The 23,871-nt window shown below is 37.9% G+C and overlaps 1 protein-coding gene across 2 annotated transcripts in view; it reads left to right on the top strand.

Annotated features, from left to right (window-relative positions):
• LOC115417696 (protein ABHD8-like) overlaps positions 1-20,100 on the top strand; it is a 21,691-nt gene extending 1,591 nt beyond the window's left edge. Inside the window, exons 2-5 of one of the 2 annotated variants that reach the window (XM_030131722.1) lie at positions 12,776-13,571; positions 15,888-16,058; positions 18,131-18,347; positions 19,692-20,100. In XM_030131722.1, coding sequence (XP_029987582.1) covers positions 12,778-13,571; positions 15,888-16,058; positions 18,131-18,347; positions 19,692-19,976 — 1,467 coding nt within the window. In that variant the 5' untranslated portion in view covers positions 12,776-12,777 and the 3' untranslated portion in view covers positions 19,977-20,100. Of the gene's footprint in view, positions 1-12,767; positions 13,572-15,887; positions 16,059-18,130; positions 18,348-19,691 lie in introns of both variants that reach the window. The other variant, XM_030131721.1, reaches the window with a different exon arrangement.
• Positions 20,101-23,871: the final 3,771 nt, after the last annotated feature.

The raw sequence follows: 23,871 nt of genomic DNA, 5'->3' as shown, positions 1-23,871 counted from the left end.
TATATGATCATTTATTTCTAACTAAGTTGTATTTCTGTAGCATTTTTCACAGATAACATTGCAAAGTGCTTCATAATAAAAGTACACAGTGACATGAAACATAAATAGGGTAATTAAGACAACACAGCATTAAAATACATCCTATTAAAATATATAAAACCAAAGCCAGTCAACTAAACATTCATTTAAGTAACGGTGTCTTCAGTTGTTTGTGTTACAGAACATCATGCACAGGTGTTTTCAGATGCAGATCTCACATGGTGCATCTTTTTATAGGGTGAATTGACATATAAGTATATGAATATAAACAGATGTCACTTTTTTTTTTTTTTTCATGGGCTCAGCTGGCGTTCAGGCGGCTGTCTGTACTGATAAAGCAGCAGCCAACACCAACTGTACTCCCAGTCATCATTGCCTATTTTTCTCACACCTTTGCTTGTGTATCCTCTGTTATTTGGACATTTTACCAGGGAGTATTCCACACTACTTTATTTATTTATTTCTACTTGTCTTGTCCAGCATCCTAACAGCAGAATGGTAGTCTGGTTCCTTTTGGTGCTGAACGAATTTGCTTTGCCAAGGGTAACTTCATTAAGTATATGAGGCGCCCTTTGATATTCGACTGTGTTTATTATGAGTTTTGTTGAACCACATTTCGATGGCGGACCTGACATGGGGGGGGGGGGGGGGGCGGAGGTCAAAGAAGGGAAGAGAAGAACAGAAAAAGAAGGTGGCGAAGACCCTCACAAAAAAGTTTCAACAATACAAACAGTAACAACCATGGAGACAATTATAATGGTAACAATAGATATAACTGATTATTGATGCAGTTGGGGTGCATTCAGTGTTCAGTGCAGAGTCTGTGTGCACTGCTCATTCTGCTTTAACCTCCAAAGACCCAGCTACGGCTTTTCTGTCCACATTTGTGGACAAGAGTTTCACAAATTTATACCAAAAAGAAAAGAAAAGAAAACTGTCCACCACAAAGGACATTCCATAAAAATTTTAAAAACTGCATCTGAAAAAACTGTTGCATCATGATGTTTCCAATATAAGCACTTATTTAATAAAAAACTAAATAAGTTTGTACTTTGCTGACATTTCCTGGGTGTGAGGAGGTTAAATCTGTGGGACAGTGTCTGTTTGTGGCATCATTCCCAGGGTGATGCTGTCTGACTTCAGTGGATCATTAGAGAAAAGCCTCGTGCAGACTCTGACAACAGAACACACTCCTGCAGGAGGAAGTCATCTGACTAATGCTCCAGATAGAAGACAGAATGTAAAGCAAACACTGGGATGGAAGGGGTTGGTGTTCAGTTGTGGAAGGACCTCTGACATGAAGGGAGATTTGTTTCTTTATTGCTTTAACCAAAACAAATATTTTCAATTAAAAAAAACTTCACCTCGATTAAAAAAAAAAAAAAAAAAAAAAAAAATCAGTCAAAGGAAAACTGTGTGTGTTTGACTGCAGTATTTGGGCCTCAATTTTTTTTTTTTTTGCATTCAAACACTTTTTTTCTTTGATCAAAAATGTTTGGTTTTTTATTGAAAATATTTGTTTGATTGAAGTGAAGTTTTTTGGGGATTCAATAATAAAGACACAAATATCCTACCCATAATATGGCCCAAATACAAAAAAAGATGACTTGAGTCAAAAAAATTATTTTCAACCAAAAAATAACTCATTTCAATTAAAAAAAAAAAAAAAAAAAAACCTTTTCAATCAAAAAAAAAGTTTTCAAATGCAATTTTTGCATCACAAATATTTTTTTGTATTCAAACACATTTTTTCTTTGATTGAAACATTTTTTTTTATTGGAGTGAAGTTTTTTTTATTATCGAAAATATTTTTTTTTGACTGAAGTGAAGTTTTTTTTTTCATTGAAGTGAAGTTTTTTGGGATTGAATAATAAAGACATAAATATCCTACCCATAATATGGCCCAAATGCAAAAAAGATGACTTCAATCAAAAAAAATATTTTCAATCAAAAAATAACTCACTTCAATAAAAAAAAGCCTTTTCAGTCAAAGAAAAAAAAGTGTTCAAATGCAATTTTTTTTGATCACAAATATTTTTTTGCATTCACACACCTTTTTTTCTTTGATTAAAACGTTTTGTTTTGTTTTTTTATTGGAGTGAAGGTTTTTTTTTTTTTGATTGAAAATATTTCTTTTTATTGAAAATATTTTTTTTGGTTAAAGCAATAAAGAAAAAAAATGTACCTCCATAGTCTGTTTCCTTAAGTCAGGGGCATCAGACTCATTTAAGTTCAGGTTCCACATTCAGCCCAAATGGAACGGATCAGTAAAATAATAACAGTGAAAAAAGTAAAATTACATCATGAAAATGTTTACATCTACAAAGTTTCCTTAAAAATCTGAATAACATCAACAATATGAAATTTCTTAAGAAAAATAAGTGCAATTTTAATGATATTAATCCTCAGTTTATCATTTAAATGTGTATATTACAACTTACAGATGACAGTGGATCTACAAAAACACAAAAGAGTTAATAACAGCCAGAATATGGTTAAAATTGCACTTAAGACATTTCAGGTTGTTCATATTTGTTCAGAATATTCACATTTTTGTGGAAAGATAGTTTGTAAATGTAAATATTTTCACATAATTTTACTTATTTACTCTAAAACATGTGGTTTCCATTATTTATAGGTTATTATGATAGTATTTTTCTGGTCTGGTTTAGATTGAATTGGTCTGTATGTGGAACCAGAACTTGAATGATTATGACACCACTGATTGTTAATATCCTCATTGTAATTTTTGTATTTCACAGATTCATCCCAGTGACCAGGTTGGACCCTTTGGTGGGCTGGTTTTGGCCCGTGGGCCGCATGTTTGACACCTGTGCCTTAAGTAATTACCTTCTAATCAAAAGCATCTGCTGATCTAAAATAATAACTTTTTAAACCACTAACCCTATCAATACATTAAATAATGCAGGTAAAATGCAGTTTCACAGCTTTCCAGAGGGATCAAATGTGTCTTTTTTTGGCTGTTCAGAGGCTCCGTAGTTACCGTGGAAACACCGTCATCTTCTACAACACTGATTCACCAGTAAAACCCATGGAGTTTGATCAGTTGTAGAAGTTGTTGATGCTTGTTTTTATGTTCAGTTAATGATCTATTCTGCTGAAAAAGTTGCTTTTTTTTAGTTTTCCCAGTTTTTATACAACAAACTTTTCATTTATTCTGAACTTTTATGAACATTTACACGATCAGTAGACTAAATATTGGAAAATACCTGAAAAAAATGTGAAATACAGAGGATAATATTATGATGAATGGTGATAAATCACTTAGGAAAGATTGAATGTAAAGACGTCGCCACAAAAATAGACTGAGGTCTAAAAGATTTAATGTGCGTTTTATCATTTCCTTTTGATGAACTGACTAGCTTCATTTTCCTTTTTTTTTTAAGTGTTTTTTCACTTTTTCAGGTTTTATGAAAAAAGTCTTAATATATGGATCCTGTTTATTCAGAGAAAATGATATCACACTGAAAGGGAAAATGAACACAAGGCCATTGTTTGTTGTTTTTGCATAATTTATCACCATCTATATTATAAAAGGGAAGTGGACTCTGTGTGTTTGTGAGTGTGTGTGTCTTGGGCATCACACAAAATCCGTACAGAGCTGACTGCTGCAGTTTGGCATACTGATGTATTTTTGGTCAAGGAAGAGACTAGCAAAAACGGCAAGTTGATAGGACTAATATTTTGGGAGATACTAGTAATTCTGGAATACAATAGCCTTCCAATCATGTTGCTATGCCCAGAATCATGTAAATGCTTTGGCAGTGACTGCTGGACAAATGCGGTACAGCATGTGTGAATACACAACAGATATCCGTGCTGGGGGACCGGAATACTGCCCCTCTGGGTCAGGATGTGGATTTTAAAAACACACCCTCCATATGACTATGATGAAGTCCAAGATCTAGACCCCACGGTTCCCCATGGGTCAACATGCTGGTTTATCGTAATATTATCCTCTGTATTTTGCATTTTGTTTCAGGTATTTTCCAGTATTTAATTTACTGATCGTGTAAATGTTCATAAAAGTTCAGAGTAAATGTTAACCTGTTTAACCCTGACCATATTTTCAGGGGAAAAACGCCTAAACAGACATACCCAAAGTAAATGAAGAATTACTTCACAATAATAAGGTTCATATGGATGTTCTTGGTGTCTATGGACATTTACAGACCTCACAGAATCTATTCCCATTGTCTAAAATATTGTATCTATTACTATGCCTGAGTAAACTGGAACAAACTAAAAGAGAAATTGGAATTTTTTATCCTCGCCTGTTTTTTTTCAGCTGGATCGACGGTGATATGCATAAATTAATTGTTCGTTTCGGAGATTTTTAATAGCGTCTATTTCACCCCACAAAGATTAAAAATCATGTTTGAGCATTAAAGTTTGCACTAAAATACACTTTTGATGTACTTTTATTAACATTAGGGTCTAAACTTTGAGCAAAAGTTGAAAAAAACATCCATTGTCCTGATTTATTATATTTTTATAGTAGATGAATATGAGTATAATTTTTTCGGCCCACGGGCGGGGTGATAGGACTAAAGAGGTTTTAATTAAAAAATAACTGAGAAGACAAAGAAAAAGTGACTTTTTCAGCAAAATATATCATTAACTAAACATAAAAAACTGCATCTATGAAACACATTTTTTTCCACTATTTAGTATTTTTTAAGGAAAACCAGGTATTTTCTTGTATTAAATCTACCGATCATGTAGATGTTCATATAAATCCAGAGTAAATGCAAAGATTTTTATATGAGAATAGAGAAAACAGAGGAAAAAGTGGCTTTTTCAACAAAACCTCTCATGAACTGAACATAAACCCAGTGTGTCCATCCACTGTCATTGATCCAAGTCCATGGGTTTTACTGGTGAATCAATGTTGTAGAAGATGACGGCGTTTCCATGGCAACAACGGAGCATCCAAATGGGTCATATCTGATGACCATGAAAAGATGAATAACTGCATTATACACTAATTATTTACATGTATTGATAGGATTAGTGGTTTGGAAGTTATTAAAACCTTTACACCAGCAGATGCTTTTGGTTCCTATCAGTGGTTTAGGTCTTTGAGGGTTAAAGTAAAAAACTAAACCGATTATACTGAAATAAAAACTAATAAAAATATAAGAACTACAGTAACTTTTATGCATCGTCACCAATAGGAGCATGTATAAAGTAACTCATGCCTAAATAACACTGGTCAACAACAAATTTATTGTTGAAGTTTTTTGAGCTGATTTAGGATAATTTTGGTGTGCTGAATCCAAAAATCACATTCATTTTGCTCAATCAGGTCAACTTTCTGAACTATGCTACATATTGGCTTTTTAACATTTTTGCTTACATTTATGGGCATTTTCACATCATATGATACAAAATTCTTTCATATTTCTTGCAATAAACGAGTTCTGAAGATTTTACTTTTGCCAATTTATGATTCATGGTTTTTTTAATATTACAGGTGAATGAAATGGCTTCGACTAGAAGATCTTGCAAAAATAAGCCTGACGTATTCTGCTACATCTGCGGTGAATACACCATTGTACCTAACAGGAATCAAGTCACAAGTTTCATAAAGTGTGCTTACCAATCTTATTTTGGTATTAATGTAATTAAATGTAATCAATTTTGTGAGAAGATCAAATTTTTCAAAATCAAATTAGCAAAAAAAACCTGACCTGATTGAGAAAAACAGATGTCATTTTTGGATTTAGCGGTGCAAAATGGTCCTAATTCAGTTGAAAAAACCTAGACAACTTGCAAAAAACATTTTTTTGTAACCCAATGTAATCGATTACTTAATAAAAATAGAGGTGGATATGTCATCCAGCTCAGCCTCCTCTATAGTCGACACATACATTACACCGCACAACATCACTGTTTAGGCAGAGGATGTGCAAGTATAAGCAGAAACGCCATGAGAATAGCTAGCAAAGCAGGAACGCTCTATTACATTGTGGCTGTAATCCCCAGATGAAAGCAGCAGCTGATGGGTTGAAAATATACAGGAGGAAAAAGACGCAGAAAACAAAACACACACAGGGAGAAACTGTGGCCATTCACTGTCAGTGTTTTCAGAGAGGAGGTAGGCAGATTGGGCTGTGTGGACTTAGAGGCTGTATAATCCCTTCTAGTAGGGAGTAGGGAGGGGAGCAGCAGGAAGGTAGGATAATACCCCCCCCCCCCCCCCCCCCCCCCCGCACAGAGACCTGCAGACCCTGCTTGGATACGGTGTCGCTGCCATGGCTAGTAATCACCCAGTAACCTGCACTGCACTGGAAACTGCATCTGTACTGCATAGGACCAAGGCCACAGGACTTCTATTTGTACATTTTTTAAGCTCGTAACGCAGGGGTGTCAAACTCAGTTTAATTCAGGGGCCACATTCAGCCCAATATGATCTAAAATGGACCAAACCAGTCAAATAATCACAGTGAAAACAGTAAAATGACATTAAAAAACTACTATAAACTATCCTCTGAAACAGTGTTTTTCAATCTTAATAATAATAATAATAATAATGGATTGGATTTATGTAGCGCTTTTCTACACCCAAAGTGCTTTACATTATTGACCCATTATTCATTTGCTCTCACATTCTCCCTCTGGTGGTGGTAAACTACATCAGTAGCCACAGTTGCCCTGGGGCAGACTGACAGAAGCGTGGCTGCCATTTTGCCCCTCCGACCACCACCAAACATTCATACACTAGTGTGGGTGGTACTGGAGGCAAGGAGGGCTAAGTGTCTTGCCCAAGGACACAACAGACTGACTAGGACAGAGCGGGATTCAAACCACCAACCCTTCGGTTGTTGGACGACCCACTCTACCACCTAAGCCACAGCTGCCCCTTGGGGTGGGGACCCCACGTGGGGTCGCCTGGAATTCAAATGGGGTCGCCTGAAATTTCTAGTAATTGATAAAAATTGAAAGAAAAAAAATAAAAATACTAATAAAAAGTATATGTTGAGTTGACAGAGACAATCCCAATCCATAAAAGACAAACTGTGAGTGTGAACCTGCAGCACTGTGGTTCTGTTTATCTGTCAAATGTTCATTGTGGTCGGTTTCAGATGCTGCAGCTCTTTCATAATTCATAGTTTGAGTTCTTGTTTGTTCAGTATTAATTGTAAATCCAAGCTGGACTGACTGTACATATCCTGACCAAGGAAAATCAAATTCTGATTTTGTGCAGTAATCTACACCTGGATTTACTGCCTCCGTCCATAATAATATACATTATATAAACTAAATGTCATCTAAAATTAGCATTTATTTGCAACATAGTATAGCAAACTATTACATGATCAAAAACAAATTAATTTTAGCAAAAAAGAAAAAGTTCTTTGTTTTGAATGTCTGGGGTCACCAGAAATTTGTGATGTTAAAATAGGGTCACAAGACAAAAAAGGTTGGGAACCACTGCTCTAAAAAATGTGAATAACATAAACAACCACAAACAACCTGAAATTACTCAAGAAAAATAAGTGCAATTTTAACAAAATTACATCTCAGTTTATCATTTACACATGTTTATTAACACTGACACATCATAGTGGATCTACAAACACACAAAACATTCAATAACAGACAGAATATTGGTAAAATTACACTTATTTCCCTTCAAATGTTTCAGGTTGTTCATATTTGTTCAAGTTATTCACATTGTTTGTCAAAGGTTGGGTTGTAAATGTAAACATTTTCATGTAATTCTTCTTTTTTACACCAAAACAAAGAGAAAAATGTGGAGTCGTCATTATTTACAGGTTATTATGATAGTATTTTACTGATCTGATCCACTTGAGATTCAGTTGTTCTGTATGCAGAACCTGAACTAAAGTGATTGTTAATATCTTCAGTGTAATTTTTGCATTTCATTATATTCAATATTCAGTTCCATGGGTCGGATTGGAGCCTTTGGTGGGCCAGTTTTGGCCCACGGGCCATATGTTTGACACCCCTGTCTTAAAGGGCTCATATTGATCTAAACCCACTTTTCTTAGTCTGTGGTTCATTTATTTGTGTATTTGGACCCTAATAGTTCATACAGTTTGAATTTGAAACTTCCAGCTGCTGCAAAACTATCTTTATATTAATTTAGGCAAAAATCAAGTGGATTTCTACAACCTGTTTTAATTCCTTCTTAATTTGTTACGTTTTATAACTACTTACGTCACGACATTTGCACATATGAGGTCAAGATTTCAGACGAACATTTCTTCGAGTGCGACATAATTGTTTGTCAGCAGCAGCGGTTGGAGTAAAAACTGAAAATATGTCCAAACTAAAATGTTCCGTTGTTGGTTGAACGGGACAGAGCAGCACAGCCAACAACCTGGAGGGGGCGGGGTAATGTGCATTTAAAGGGCCAGCGCTCCAAACCACCTTTCTGGTGTCATTACTCAGAAATAGGGTTGAAGATGGACCTGTGGAGTTGAACGAATGAAGAATTCAGACCCAAGCAGAGCATTTACAGTTTATGAAAACCACAGGGAAATGTTGGAAAATGAAGAATTCCATTTAAAAAAAAAGCAAAATATCACTCCTTTAAAGGATCCAAGCTGTTATTGCAGGCGCTAATAACAGAATATTATCAAGTATGTTATTATTACAGTATCACAGTTACTCTTACTTGTTTATTCACACATTCACTGCTTTATTTTCAGTGTAATTTAAAGAATGTGCCGCTGATAAGCATTCAGTGGTTTTGTCTGATAATGCAGTACAGTTGTCCGGTGTAAACTGATCACATGGCAGCTTTAACACACAGAGCTATTACTGTCCCGGTCTATTAATACCCCCAAAGGCCACGCCGAGGGAAGACGCTGCTCAGTTACATCTGACAGAAAGTCGCAAGGGTTTAAGTTGTAACTGGATGACAAGTAGTAAAGACTAAGGACTTGTTTACGTTTCTAAATGGTGCAGATGAAGCTGTCTAGTCTAGTTGGAGGTGTCATTGGATGAAGACACCACATCATGTTTAGTTTTATTATTATATATTAAGGCTGTTGAAATTAACACAATAAAAGGGTTAAAAAAAAAAAAAAAAAGAAAAAGTAAAATGAATGATTATTTGATATGTATGATTAGGGCTGACCTTGATTTACAAAAATAAAATCAAATTAGAGCAGAAAAATAAATCAATGTATAATATTTAATAGTATGATTTATAGGTGTGCATTTTACGCACACTTGGTGACAGATGTTAGTATTTTTGAACATTTGACCTAGCGCCAAAAATAATAATGCAAATTAATCAATGTTGCTGTTAATCATTGACATATGCCAGGCTGCAAAAATCAAATATTTTTTATGTTATATAAAAACCTATATTTTTTCACTTTTTATGTAGTATATTGAAAAAAAAATTTTTGTGTGTTTTTTGCATCCAAAAAATGGTTTGTTTACATTACAAACACGGCATTTAAAGGGTTAAAAAATGTGACAATTATTGAGTATTTGGTATTTCTATTTACGGCTCAAGTTGATGAAATAGAAAGTGTAAAAGAATTAAAAACAAACTGTATGAAATTTTTTTGACATTATTCCACAAGTGTGCGAAAAATGCACACTTGGTGCTTAGTAAGGACCTTGCTGGACAGGATACTGGAGGGTTAACTTAGATTCAATTTAAAGACAATGTTCATTAAAAAAAAAAAAAAAAATCGGTTTTATTTGTATAGTGTCAAATCCTATTACAAAACTAAAAACTAAACGTAAAAACGTAACTAGAAACTAAACATAACTAAACATAAAACTGTACACAATCTCAAATACTATCATGAAATATTTGCAGAAAAGTTTCAAAAGGTGTGGCTGCATCAGACACAAACAAACAAATGATTATATTTTGTTTATTGTCAAAAAAGAAAAAGTAACAAAGCTAAATTGTTGAGTTTCATCATGTCATGTTGTGGATGTGTTTCATTATTTTGCTGAAAGATCCAGTTTTGACCTCGATGGAACTGAGCATGTGCAGAGGGAACATGTGGGTTTAGAGAACAGAACAATACTTAGAGTTCAATGATTGAACAGTGATTGTTAGGCTAGGTTCAGACTGCAGGTAAATGTGGCCCAAATCCGATTTTTTTGCCCATACGTGACCTGTGTCCGATCTGTTAAAAAATAGTTTGAACAGCACTAATCTGACCCAGACCACTTTCATATGTGGTCCTAAATCCAATATGTACCTGATATTTACCTCCACCAAGGAGGTTCTGTTTTAGCCGGCGTTGGTTTGTTTGTCTGTCTGTGTGCAAGATAACTCAAAAAGTTATGGATGGATTTGGATGACAGTTTCAGGAAATGTTGATACTGGCACAAGGAACAAATGATTACATTTGGGTGGTGATCGGGGGTGGGGTGGGGGGGCACTGATCAACGTTGGCAGAGGTCTGTGCTCTCCGAGGGCTTTTCTAGTTTGCAATGTGACTTCAGTCTGAACGGCCAGGTCGCATTTATCTGACCTTTACGTCACTGAAATGCGACAAAGTGTAACAGTCTGAGTACGGAAACTGAACCCAATTGCAAGACCCAGAGACGGACGTAAAAGTTGAGTGTTTATTAAACACAATATTGATTGACAAATCACTGATAGTGTAAATAAGCAGATCCGTGAAGACACTGAGTCCAGGACTTTTCACAGGATCCAGGAAGTGGACCGCACAGCCCGGGCCAGTAACACGCATCGGTAACCCGACTAGGGGAAAGCAGAGGGCAGTCAGTAAATGAACCAGGTCCTACACGGAGAGGCAAATGGAAAGGCAACAGGACATAAGGAACAGGCAGGCTCACGTACCAGTAAATCAGGCAAAAGGTCGAACACACGTAGAATCGTTGGCGGCAGAAGCACAGACAAGGGTCAGGCAAAAGGCAGGAGTCAGAAAAACACTGGTAAGTATCCAACGAGGGAGAATACAAACTGGCACAAGACAAGGGGAAACACAGGGCTTAAATACACAAGAGGGAGGGAAGAAAACGAGACACAGGTGGAACAAATCAGGGCGGGGACAGGTAATCACACAGGTGGGGAAAATTAGGAACAGGAAGTAAAGACACCAGACATGACACATGAGGAGGACTTAACAAAATAAAACAGGAAATGACAGACAAGACGGACAAGACAGACAAAACCAGACGAACATCTGGGAGCTGATGTGACAAATAACCTATAAATAATGACAACCCCAAATTTTCCCTTTGTTTTTTTGGTGTAACGAAGTAAAATTACATGAAAATGTTTACATTAACAAACTATACTTTTGCAAAAAAAAGTGAATAACCTGAACAAATATGAACAAATGGAAATGTCTTAAGACAAGTAAATGCAATTTTACCAATATTCTGCCTGTTACTAAATGTTTTGTGCGATTGTAATGCACATGTGTAAATGATAAACTGATAAACCGAGGCAGAATATTGTTAAAATTGCACTCATTTTTCTTAAGACAATTCAAGTTGTTCATGTTATTCAGATTTTTAAGGAAACTTTGTTGATGTAAACGTGATCAGACTATAATCTCACTTTTTTCACTGTTATTATTGTACTGGTCCGGCCCACTTGAGATCAGACTGGGCTGAATGTGGCCCCTGAACTAAAATGACTTTGACACCCCTGCTCTAAGCCAGTTTACAGAAACCCAACAGAATCCTCCAGGATTCACTTAACAGGAAACACTTGTGACTGATGACAGTAGTGAGGAAAAACTTCCTTTTAACAGCAGAAACCTGGAGCAGACCCTGACTCCTGGAGGATGGACGACTGACTGGACCAGTTGGGGTGAAAGAGAGAGAGTAAAGGAGGAGAAAAAGAGAGAGCGATAGAGAGCGATAGAGACGAGGGGAGAGGGGAAGTAGGGAGGAAGTAGGGGGAGACACATGGATGCAGCTGATGCATGGAAAACTGAACTAAAACTGTCAAAAGTAGATCAGATGGTGTTAGTATAATTATTAAAAACTAGAACAAAGGTCCATGACTGTTAGTACTACTACTACAAATACAAGCATTAACAGTGGATGTACTCCATTGTACAACTTCATTTCTATATATAGTAATTATTTGTTTTAATCTGTTTATTTCTTTGTATTTTATGGATTGTTTGTTTTATCTTGTTGTACAGTGTCCTTGGGTGTCTTGAAAGGCGCTTTTAAATAAAATGTATTATTATTATTATTATTATTATTATTATTATTATTATTATTATTATTATTACTACTACTACTACAACAACAGTTAGTACAAATAATAGAAACCTCTACCATCTATGGAACTATATAATAAACACTATCATAACTATATGGATAAGTGAGTGATGACGATGCTATGCTCTGCTTGGGTCTGAATTCTTCATTCATTCATTCAACTCCACAGGTCCATCTTCAACCCTATTTCTGAGTAATGACACCGGAAAGGTGGTTTGGAGCGCTGGCCCTTTAAATGCACATGACCCCACCCCCTCCAGGTTGTTGTGCCGCTCTGTCCTGTTCAACCAACAACTGAACATTTTAGTTTGGACATTGGACGTCTTGTTTCATTTGGGAACTGACACAAAAGTAGCACTGCGTCTAAATGGGTTAAATAAAGGTTAAAAAAAAAAATAAATAAATAAATAAATAACGTACTTTGTCACTAGTCTGTCATTTTCAGTCTTCTGTTCTAATTTCCTGTGTTGTTTCTGATCCGACCCGTACAGCCTGGCAGCCATGCTGACCAGCTTCGTCGAAGGCCTTCTCTGCTGCCTGACCTCGAAATCGGCCAACGTGGTGGTCCCTGTAGAAACTTCGGAACCTGCCGATGGCTACGAGTTTGTGGAGGTGAAACCGGGCCGAGTTCTGCGGGTTCGACACATCATCCCCGACCGGCCGGTGGTTGAGGAACCCAACGGGCAGGGAGGCAACGTCAGCTGCAAACGAAAGATCACAGTGTATCGTAACGGTCAGCTCTTCATAGAGAACTTGGGCGACAGAGCGAGCGGAGAACTGAGAAGCTGTAATAACGGAGAAACAGAACCCAACAGCACCGTAGAAGTGGAACTGACGGACTGTGGGAAGTCCTCGCCGCCCGTCTGCATCCCTGAGGCCAGGTCCGACTCCATTTCAGCAGCTAAAGACGTGTCCAGTGAAACGGGCCCAGGAGACGCAACGGGCACCGAACAAACTGACCAATCGCAAGCACCGAAGAGGCGCCGGCGGAAACCCAAACGCACTGTTGTGATCGACTGTGAGAGGAGGATAACGGCCTGTAAAGGGACGCATCCGGACGTGGCCCTGTTCTTCATCCATGGTGTGGGGGGGTCGCTGGACATCTGGGGCAGCCAGTTGGACTTCTTTTCCCGCCTCGGTTATGAGGTGATCGCCCCGGACCTGGCAGGTCATGGAGCCAGTTCAGCCCCTAAGATCGCTGCAGCATACACCTTCTATGCCCTGGCTGAGGATATGCGAATTATCTTTAAGAGATACGCACGCAAGAGGAATATTCTCATAGGACATTCTTACGGGTACATTCAGGATCATAACATTCACATAAAAGAGGGGATGTCCTCCTCAAATACAGATGAATGTCACTGTAACTTACAGATATTTTTAGTTACAGGCATATTCATGTTTGGAAACAACTTTCTCATGGTTTAATTTAGGTTATAATTAATCAATAAATGAAGACTTAATAAAAATATATGCAAAAACTACAAACTCTCCAGATATAATTTAACCCATAAAGACCCAAACAGCCACTGGCAACCAAGACCATCTACTGATCTAAACTGTTTAATACCTGTTGGTCCATTAATCCTATCAATACATGTAAATAATTGGTGTAAAATACAGTTATTCATCTTTTCATGGTCATCAGATATGACCTATTTGAATGTTCAGAGGCTCCGTAGTTACCATGGAAACACTGTCATCTTCCGCAGCACTGATTCACCAGTGAAATCCACATAGTTTGATAAAGGACAGTGGTAGAGGTTTGTTTTATGTTTAAATCTACCTTTTCCTCTGTTTTCTCTGTTCTTATATAAAAATCTTTGAATTTACATGATCAGTAAATTAAATATAAGAAAATACCTGATTTTCCCTGGAAAATAATAAATAATGGGGAAAAAAAGTATTTGGAATTAACCACAAAAATAGGACTTGGTCTTCAAGGGTTGATAATTATCCCATAATTAATAGACCTTTTTCACAACTCCTGTATTTTTAACTGAAAATACACAATCGTCACGGAATTCTACTTCCTCGCCTATCAGGACAACTATGGCGCAAGTGAAGAACAAGAGTTTTTGTAGCATTCCAGGTTGCTCTTGTTCTGCCAAAAAGCAGCCATATCTGTCTTTTCATTCTTTTCCTGTGGACCTTGAGGTTAGGTGGAAATGGATTCAGGTGATCCGACAGGATGAGGGACCAATGTTTGTGATTAAAAAGAGCAGTGCGTATGTCTGCAGCAGATAATTCACGTCCGAAGATTACGTCCTGGGAATCACTGTTCACCACCTGAAACCCAGGGCTGTTCCGAGCCTTTTCTCATGGACCAGCTTCATTTCTGTTCAGAAAAGTACATAAACATACACGTTACCCGAAAAAAGGTTAACTGATGATACCATTTGGCTAACAGTACTGTTGCTACATAGAGGACGTCCACTTGGGCCCAATCCCAATTCACACCTTACCCCTCCCCCTCCATTTTTATGTGTTCATGTGAGGGGGTAGGGTTGTCCCGATTCTCAATGAATCAGAGGGGAAGGGCTAAAGGGGAGGGCTGTTTGGCCCTCAAAATGGAGATTTTTCAGGACCACATTTCAAACACAGGGGTATGAGAAATCTCCCATAATTCCGTTCGAATCATAGGCAAAATGGAGGTAAACACAGCATAAAAGTGCAGCAGTGTGACGAAAGAAACACACAAATGTACGTATTTTCTTCATAAACAACTTAATCATTTGATCGTCCGTTTAATGCCGTTTCAGTGTGTTATAGATTGCATTTCTGCAGTTTGTGGTTAATAGCCACAAAAAGATGCCCAAAGCCCATGTGACAGAGACGGTCACAGCTGCTGATGACGGGGAATTCTGTCGCAAAGTTGTCGATGACTGCTGTTGACGTAACAGGTCTCGAAGGGTTGTCTCATTTCATAGGAGAATGTTTCAACCCCTACCCCTCGCAACTCTGTTTCAAGGGGTAGTGCCAAGTGCAAGGGCCAACGGGGAGGGCTAAGGGGTGAATTGGGATTGGGCCTTGGACAACCCTAAACAGACCAAATTGATGTCATAATGCTTCATTCAAAGCAGACTAAGATGCTTTCGTAGGGCTGACCGTACATTATACATACATTACGTCTACATAAACTTGCTAATGACTTGTCATTCTAGCCAGCAGTTCGGTAACAGCCTGATCGCTCTCTACTTGCGTTGATATTTCTGGACAAATTCCTTGTGGAAAAATTTGTACCGTTTATTAATTTTGTTCTTTTTGGTTACAGAGTTTCCTTCAATGAACCTTGCAACATTGGCAAATGTAATATTTGGCAAATCGGTCAGGCAGGTGGTGAACACTCTATTATCCATTTTGTCTCAACGTGTTGACACTTGGCAGGAAGTCCTTTTCCGCGATGATTACATAGTTATGGCAAGTGTGAAAAAGGTCAATAATCCAGTTACTGGTTCATCATTAATTCATAGAAAATAGAAGGACTTCATGTGACATCCCCAATCCTAACTTATATATTTGAGTATCAAGTAATGGTAAAAGGAACCATATGGTAAAAGTCTGATTCCTGCAGCGTGTCCTCTAACCAGCCTTTTATCTCGGGTTTCCAGAGTTTCCTTCTGTACGTTCCTGGCCCACGAGTACCCAGACCAGATCCATAAGATGGTGATGATCAATGGAGGAGGTCCCACAGCTCTGGAGCCAAGCCTCTGCTCCATCTTCAACCTGCCCACATGTGTACTTCACTGCCTGTCCCCACTGCTGTCCTGGAGCTTTCTAAAGTAAGACGGATGGAAAAACAGCAGAAAAGCAGGCAGAAAATATACAAATCTGTAATTTTATTTCCATGTGAAAGCGCAATACGTCTGAAAATCATACAGTGTACGACAATAATCCAAAGATCAGATTGTGTAGCTCTTTAAAGGAGTTCTATGTAGTCTGATATTCCAAACTCTCTAGGGATGTGACACAAGCACATGGAGAACCCAAAAGCAGCACCACAGGATCAAGTGTTTTGACAGATTTATTAACAAACGAACAAGATTCAGACAATGGGCAGATGGTGGGATGGTCAGGGCAGGTGGGGGTTGAGAACCAGGGAATCCAGACAGATCCAGTGGGGACAGACAGAGCTGTGGTCAGTGGTTGGAAGGAGGTTCGGTGTCCAGGGCTGAGACAAACAGGCTTGGTCATACGAAAGTGGGTTGGTTCCGAGGGCTGAGGACAGGTAGGCGTAGTCGGACGAGTGGGGTTCAGGGATTCCGGACAGGCGGGTGAGGTCGAGGCAAACAGGTTCAGGAATGGAGATTCAGACAGGTAACGCTGGATAGTAACACTAGGTTGACAATCTGGCGACATACACATGCAGAGGCAGAGGTTAAATAGGCCCAGGCCTAATGACGGCAGCTGGGAACAACAGATGAATGGAGTTGAGTAATTAGAAGAAAGGTCAGAGAGATGAGGAGATGTGACTGAGAGAGAGAGAGAGAGAGAGAGAGCAGAGCTGAGCAGGTAGAGATGTGACAGGATGCACCGATCCAACTTTTTCAGTTCCGATACCAATACCGATGCTGGGGCCTTGCATATCGGTCGATACCCAATACTCATCTGATATCATTGTTGATTTAAGAAGTTACACGCCTTACCTGGTGCAGTGTTTCCAGTGGAATTGATCTCTTGATGTGCGTGCAGTTCGACTGGATTCCTACTTATTCAATACGTCCCCCGTGCATGCCTCACAATTTCGTGTACTGTGCTGACGTTGGCCATTATGTGTCCATAAGTTTCTGTCAGATACGTCTCTCTCTCTCTTTGTCTCTCTCTAATTTCATGAGGTACGCACAAGCGGCTGCCAGCGCCAATGGTGGGTACACCACGGCAAAGCCTTACCAGTGGAAACATTGCTGGTGTAGTAAACGGGCCTGGTTCTGGGGGCAGGTGGGGGTGGGGGGGGCACAATACCCCCTTAAACAAATGTCCTGCCCCCTCAAATTAAATTTTCCGAAGGTAGGGAAAAGAAAAATGAGCAGCACAACAGTGGGAGACTTAGAGGACTTAATAAAGTGTCTTAAGTCTTAAGTTTCACTTTCACTTTGTACGGTCATATGGTCTGTGTGCACTAGTTGTGAGATACAGCATGGGACCCCCTCGGACATATTCCCCCAAGGATTGCTCTAATGGATGAGTTGCTTTTACCAATCCCCGATCCAGCTAAAATGTTCCGTGTATCTGATCTAATATCAGAAAGGTGCCACCCTAAAACTCTCACCAGCAGGGGTCAGTCTGGTATCAGAACACACTTAGGACAAAAAGCACCAACAAATCAACCCTATGTATCCACAGACTGTATCAGTCACTGAATAAAGTATAAAGCTCATTGTTTACACACATCTGTATTATGGCATCATCAAGTGGGAATGGGAATTCCACGCAGCGGCAGTTTCGCTGTCTCTTGGTGAGTGTTGAACCCAAATGTCGCCTTTTCCCCCATCCACCAACTAGACTCATTCTTTAAAACAACCCTGGTGGACTGGAGAATTTCACATTGTAGCGATCTGGCTCGTTTTCTTGCCAAAGCTGTGAAAAACCATTTTCACTTCCCACATTGCACTTCGTGACAAAATTTCCAAAAAGGCCCAAATGACATTTCGGTTTGTCATGTAAACAAGCGGATTGTGTTTATGATGGAGTCGTCTTCAAAGTTCTTCACCATGAGGGAAGTGATTCAGGTGTGTAAGCATGGAAAGACTAACGGATAATTAGGAGATCACTGGGATTTTACACATTTGAAAAAAACTTGTGATGAAAGTCAAACGCTGCTTTAAAGTCTGATCTGAACCTCTTCTTCCTTCAGGGCTGGTTTTGCTCGACAGGGTGCAAAGGAAAAGCAGCTGCTGAAAGAGAACAACGCCTTCAACGTGTCGTCATTTGTCCTTCGTGCCATGATGAGTGGACAGTACTGGCCCGAGGGCGACGAGGTTTACCACGCCGAGCTCACAGTGCCCATCCTGCTCGTCCACGGCATGCACGACAAGTTTGTCCCTGTGGAAGAGGACCAGCGCATGGCAGAGGTACACATATGCACACGTATACATACATATTCAACAAATCCAACAATCTGTTCATTTATCATATCCCTGAAATCGAGTTCCAGGGATATTAGCAACAGGGGTTCAAGGCAAGGTTATTATCATTAACGAAAACTAACAAAATGACGAAAACTAGAATTGAAAAAAACATTTTCGTTAACTCAAATAAATAAAAAACTATGATTAAAAGAAAAAAACATAACTAACTGAAACTGTATTGTGTGCTTACAAAACTAACTAAAACGTGTAAAAATTATGGAGAAAAATTCCCTTTGTTTTCATTTTTGTCAGTGTCGGATTGATATGAACTCGATTTATTTTGCTCGAGCAATTTTAGCTAGCGGCACCATACAACACTTCACCGTTCGTCATTTCTCGTCACTTGTCGTTTAGAGTCAGCCTCTCATCCCCACTCTACCTGTAAACATGGAGATTAAAGTTGGGAGAAAGCAGCAGAGTCCTGTATGAGATTTATGTGAATACGACGGAGAAGAAGAGAAAAGATATGAAAAAACTAAAATTAATACTAAAACTAAACCAAAACTAAGCATTTAGAAAAAAATGAAAACTATTAAAAACTAGTAAAGCTGCTCTAAAAACGAATTAAAACTAACTGAATTAGAGAAAAAAAAGTCAAAACTAAATAAAACTAAACGATAATGAAAAATCCAAAACTATTATAACCTTGATTCAAGGGCATTTGAGAAATACAGGCTGTTTCTTTAACTCTCACTAATGCAGTCAGTGTCTTCTCATGTCTTTAACGTCATAAAGAGTGGACAGTACCAGGACTGATCAGGATCATCAGGCTTGTGACAGAATGGTTCAGGGAGAATGAGATATCATTTACACATGGATTAGCCTCCATGAAGTCCAGACTCGAATTTGGGATGTGATGAAGACTTGATGCAGCGGTCTGATTCTACATCATCAATAATCAAAAATTAATGCAACTATGGATGGAAAAAATATGATGAACCGTATTGTGACACTTGTGTGGCGAAAAAAGATGTGACAGTGAATGTCTCCTGTGATCAAAACCAAAGGTGGTGCAGTCAAATATGGCATGTGCGACTTTTTTTTTTTTTTTCGGGGGGGGGGGTCGGGAAGTGTATATTTAGTTATAGTTAAATCCAGGTGGGGACTTTTTTTGTCCAGGCTTTACTACAAATCCCATCAGCCCCTGTTTTGATATCTTTTACCACTTAATTATAAAAAAAAGTGCAACAAGCCAATACTCAAAAGTCTGGATCCATCTTCAGTAAGTGTACTGCTCTCATGTTTCGCTGACGACTCCAAACTGTTTTGCTTTAATTTTTTTGTCAGATCCTCCTCATGGCGTTTCTGAAGGTCCTGGAGGACGGAAGTCACATGATCATGATGGAGTGTCCCGACACCGTCAACACGCTCTTGCATGAGTTTCTTCTGTGGGAACCCGCCACCCTGTCGCCGCCAAAGAAAGAGTCCAAAACCCGTCCAGAAACTGCCAAAGCCTCTTCGGACAACACCAAGGCTTTACCGGAGCCCGCCAAGGTCCGACCCGCCACCGCCAGGCAGAACTCATCGAACGGCAGCGACGAGGCGAAGTCCAACAGCAAAGCCAAAAAATGACGGGAGGTAAAAGCTGAGTGGGATTAAAGCGGATGCGTCCAGTTGTTTTACAAACCTGTGCGTCGGGAACTCTTCAGAATGAGCCCGGATCGCCAGTGTCTTGTAACTGGTCCGTTAAAGAAAACACAAAACGTGGACTCGTTGAAGTTCGATACAGTGCAAGGACATGACGTTTGTCTGCTGCAGAGATAAAGGACGGGAGCGCCAATAATCGGTTTAACCCTTTCATACATGAATTATGAAAAAAAGTATTTGGATTTTTTTTTTCTTATTGCTGAAAATTAGGCTAAAGTTGACATGCATTTTGAATTTTTTTTTTTAAATATGGTTTTATTAAGAAGATATTTGACCTCCTGAGACCCAGGAAAGTACATGTTTTGGCTTTTTTTTATTTAATAATTGTCCATATTGGAAACACTATGATGCAATAGTTTTGTCAGATGCATTTTTAAAATTACTTTCATGGAACGTCCTTTGTGTTAGATTTTTTTTTTTTTTTTTTTTTTTATAAAGCTGTGAAACTCTTGGACAGAAAACCCATAGCTGGGTCTCAGGAAGTTAACTTTATGAGATTCTACAACTAACATGATACTTTTTTTCATTGTGTTTCTTAGGGTCTATAGAGACTGCCCCCATGTGGTTTGGAGAATATTGCCTTTATAACCCTTTGGAAAGTGAACTTAAACTATGTGTCCATAAATGTGGACGTCATGCATGAAAGGGTTAAAGGTGCTGTATGTCTGTGCCTTGAGGTGGTTTGTGATGACAGTGTTTGCATTGAAACAAATGTACAGCAGCAACAGGAACCTTCCACAAACAGGAAGTCACTAAGGCTACGTTCAGACAGCAGGTCTTAATGCGCAATTCGGATTTATTAATGAAATCCGATGTTTTTGTGTGCTCGTTCACATTACACATTAAATGCGACTTCTATCAGTTTGGAGTATGAACTGAATGCGACCCTGAAGTGACCCACATGCACAAAAGAGGTCCTGATGGAATACGTGACCACGCAGACACACACTGTGTTTACAGAAGGAAATATGATTTTCCCGCTGTTCCTCCTCCTGGGACGCAGAATTGTGATGTTTGTTGCATTTCAATGACGTAAAGGTCGGATAAGTGCTTCCTGGCTGTTCAGACTGAAGTCGCATTGCAAAATATCAGATACATATCGGATTTAGGACCACATATGAAAGTGGCCTGGGTCGGATCAGTGCTGTTCAAACAATCCGTGTATCATTCCTTCTTTTTATATTCAATTGAGAATCCACAATCAGAAAATGAAAAAATTACTCGTTATTTTACTATTCATGTACAAATCAAAAATCAAAAAACAAGTTGTTTTTCATTCTTTCGATTGTACGCACAAATTAAAAATTGGAAATAAGCAAATGGACCAAATGTGGGGTTTCATGTTGATATTTTTAAGATCCAATTTGGTATGACCCAGAACTTACTGACTTCTTCGTGTGTTGAGTTGGACAACCGTGGGTTTGCTAGTATTCTGCCTAATGAATTCTGCGATAATGGAGAATTTTGTGTTTTTAGAGGCAGCAAACGTGTCACTCTCAAAGAGGACGACATGACAACTGAAAAAATGGTCAGGCTCTTCCAGGTATTGTTGTTTTGTGTAAAACAATACAGACAATCTAAGTAGAAGACACTTCGCGTAACACATGAAGAAGTCAGTAACTTCATAAAAAAATATCAACATGAAACCACACATTTGGTCCATTTGCTTATTTCCAATTTTTAATTTGTGCGTCCAACCGAAAGAATAAAAAAATAACTCGTTCTTTTATTTTTGATTTGTACATGAATAATGAAATAACAAGTAATTTTTTTGTTTTCCGATTGTGGATTCTAAATTGAATATGAAAAGAATGAATGATACACGGATTTCAAACTGTCTTTAACAGATCGGATGCATGTCACATATGGGCAAAAAAATCAGATTTGCGCCACATTTCCCTTCAGTCTGAACGGAGCCGTTGTTGGTTGATATGAGCTGTGCTTTCTTTAAAACATGGAAAATTAAAGTAGACCTAATACTTTGCAGGAAACGCTCTGGATGTTGTATGTTTGTATTTGTGTATGTGTGTGAGTGTGAATGTGATGATGAAATCAAACGTCATCTCTAGTTGAAGTGACAGTTTAAAGGATGTGCATGTGCAGACTGGATATACAGTATCTGCGAATCGGGAAGATGCCGGGTTGATTCCCAACTCCTGTCCACATGTCAAAGTTTCCTTGGGCAAAACATTTAACACCAAGTGACTCCGAGAGGCTGTGAAAGTGTCTGCAAACAGGTGAATGAGACAGACTGGAAAGGGATTTTTGTACCCATATGATAGAAAAGTGTTTTATATAAATAGATATTCAGTCGAATTAACGGTTTAAAGCTGCACGAAATAGCACCGATAACAAACTGAAAGCTAGTATTGATAAACTTTTTGTAGTATGACACCTCTTAGGATTTAGTTAGAATAGTTGCAGGAAGAATGAACCCTGTAAAACCTGACACATTAAAAAACGAACCACAAAATTCAAATATTTTGGAGTTTCAATTTTGGAAAGGTTATAACATAATCCAAACTTTTTTTTTTTTTTTGCCATATCATTTTTTTTATTTATTTATTTATTTATTTTTTATGTTGACTCCTCTTAGAATTTAGTTACACTATTTGTAGGAAGTATGAACCCAGTAAAACCTAACCCATTAAAAAACGAGCCACAAAATTCATATATATTGTGGAATTTTAATTTTGGAAAGTTTATAACATAATCCAAACATTTTTTTTTTGCCATATAATTTTTTTTTTTTAATGTTGACTCCTCTTAGAATTTAGTTAGAATATTTGCAGGAAGTATTAACCCTGTAAAACTTGACCCATTAAAAAACGAGCCACAAAATTCAAATATTTTAGAATTTTAATTCTGGAATTGAAAGTTTATAACATAATCCAAACTTTTTTTTTTTTTTTTTTTTTTTGCCATATCTTTTTTTTTTTTATGTTGACTATTTTTAGAATTTAGTTACAATATTTGCGGGAAGTGTTAACCCTGTAAACCCTGACCCATTGACAAATGAGCCACAAAATTCAAATATTTTCAAATTTTAATTTTTGAATTGGAAGTTTATAACATAATCCAAACTTTTTTTTGCCATATCATTTTTTTTTTTTTTTTAATGATATATTTTTTTTGTATCACATTCAATACACTGGGCAACTTTTTGCTCACAATAACATTAACTTTAGACACAAAAATAAATTTTACTAGTTGCATTTTGAAAAAAAAAAACATTTTAGGTAGTTTTTGTTTTACATAAAACTTTTTATGGCACCATAATTTTGATATTTAAAAAAAATTTTTTTTCAATTTTCAACTGAAAAACAATACAAATGTTCTTCTTAACGTAACTTTTTTGAAAATTACCAAAGACTTTCCTACAAAATGTGTGTTGAGTGACATGGACATTAGCGTCCATATTGAAAAGGGGAAAACAAAAAAAAAGCCTTTCCACTGGCTGTAGTGGGATAATAATCCACCAGGGGGCAGAAAACACACATCAGATCATATACAACAAGTTTCTAAGGAAAGTATTGATCTTGTTGGTAACATAAAGGTCTCAGAACCCGGTGTAGCAAATATGATACAAATGGTTTTAAAGGGTTAAGTATTATCTGGCTGCAGAAACAGTCTGATTTTTTGTGTCATTTTAAAATGTACATTTTGTTTGATGATCCGGACAATGTGACGGTATAAGATCTGCCTCCTGGAGGTTAGAGGAATGTGTGAAGTCAAGTGTGTTATTGTTACTTGAGCAACACCTGAGACTCAGGAGTAGAATGATGGACTGAAACAGGCATAAAGCCAAAGACGGAACTAT

This window comes from Sphaeramia orbicularis, chromosome 4, assembly GCF_902148855.1.
Source record: "Sphaeramia orbicularis chromosome 4, fSphaOr1.1, whole genome shotgun sequence".
Lineage (NCBI taxonomy): Eukaryota > Metazoa > Chordata > Actinopteri > Kurtiformes > Apogonidae > Sphaeramia > Sphaeramia orbicularis.
Note: the sequence above shows the minus strand (reverse complement) of the source record. Positions and strands in the feature narration are given on the sequence as shown.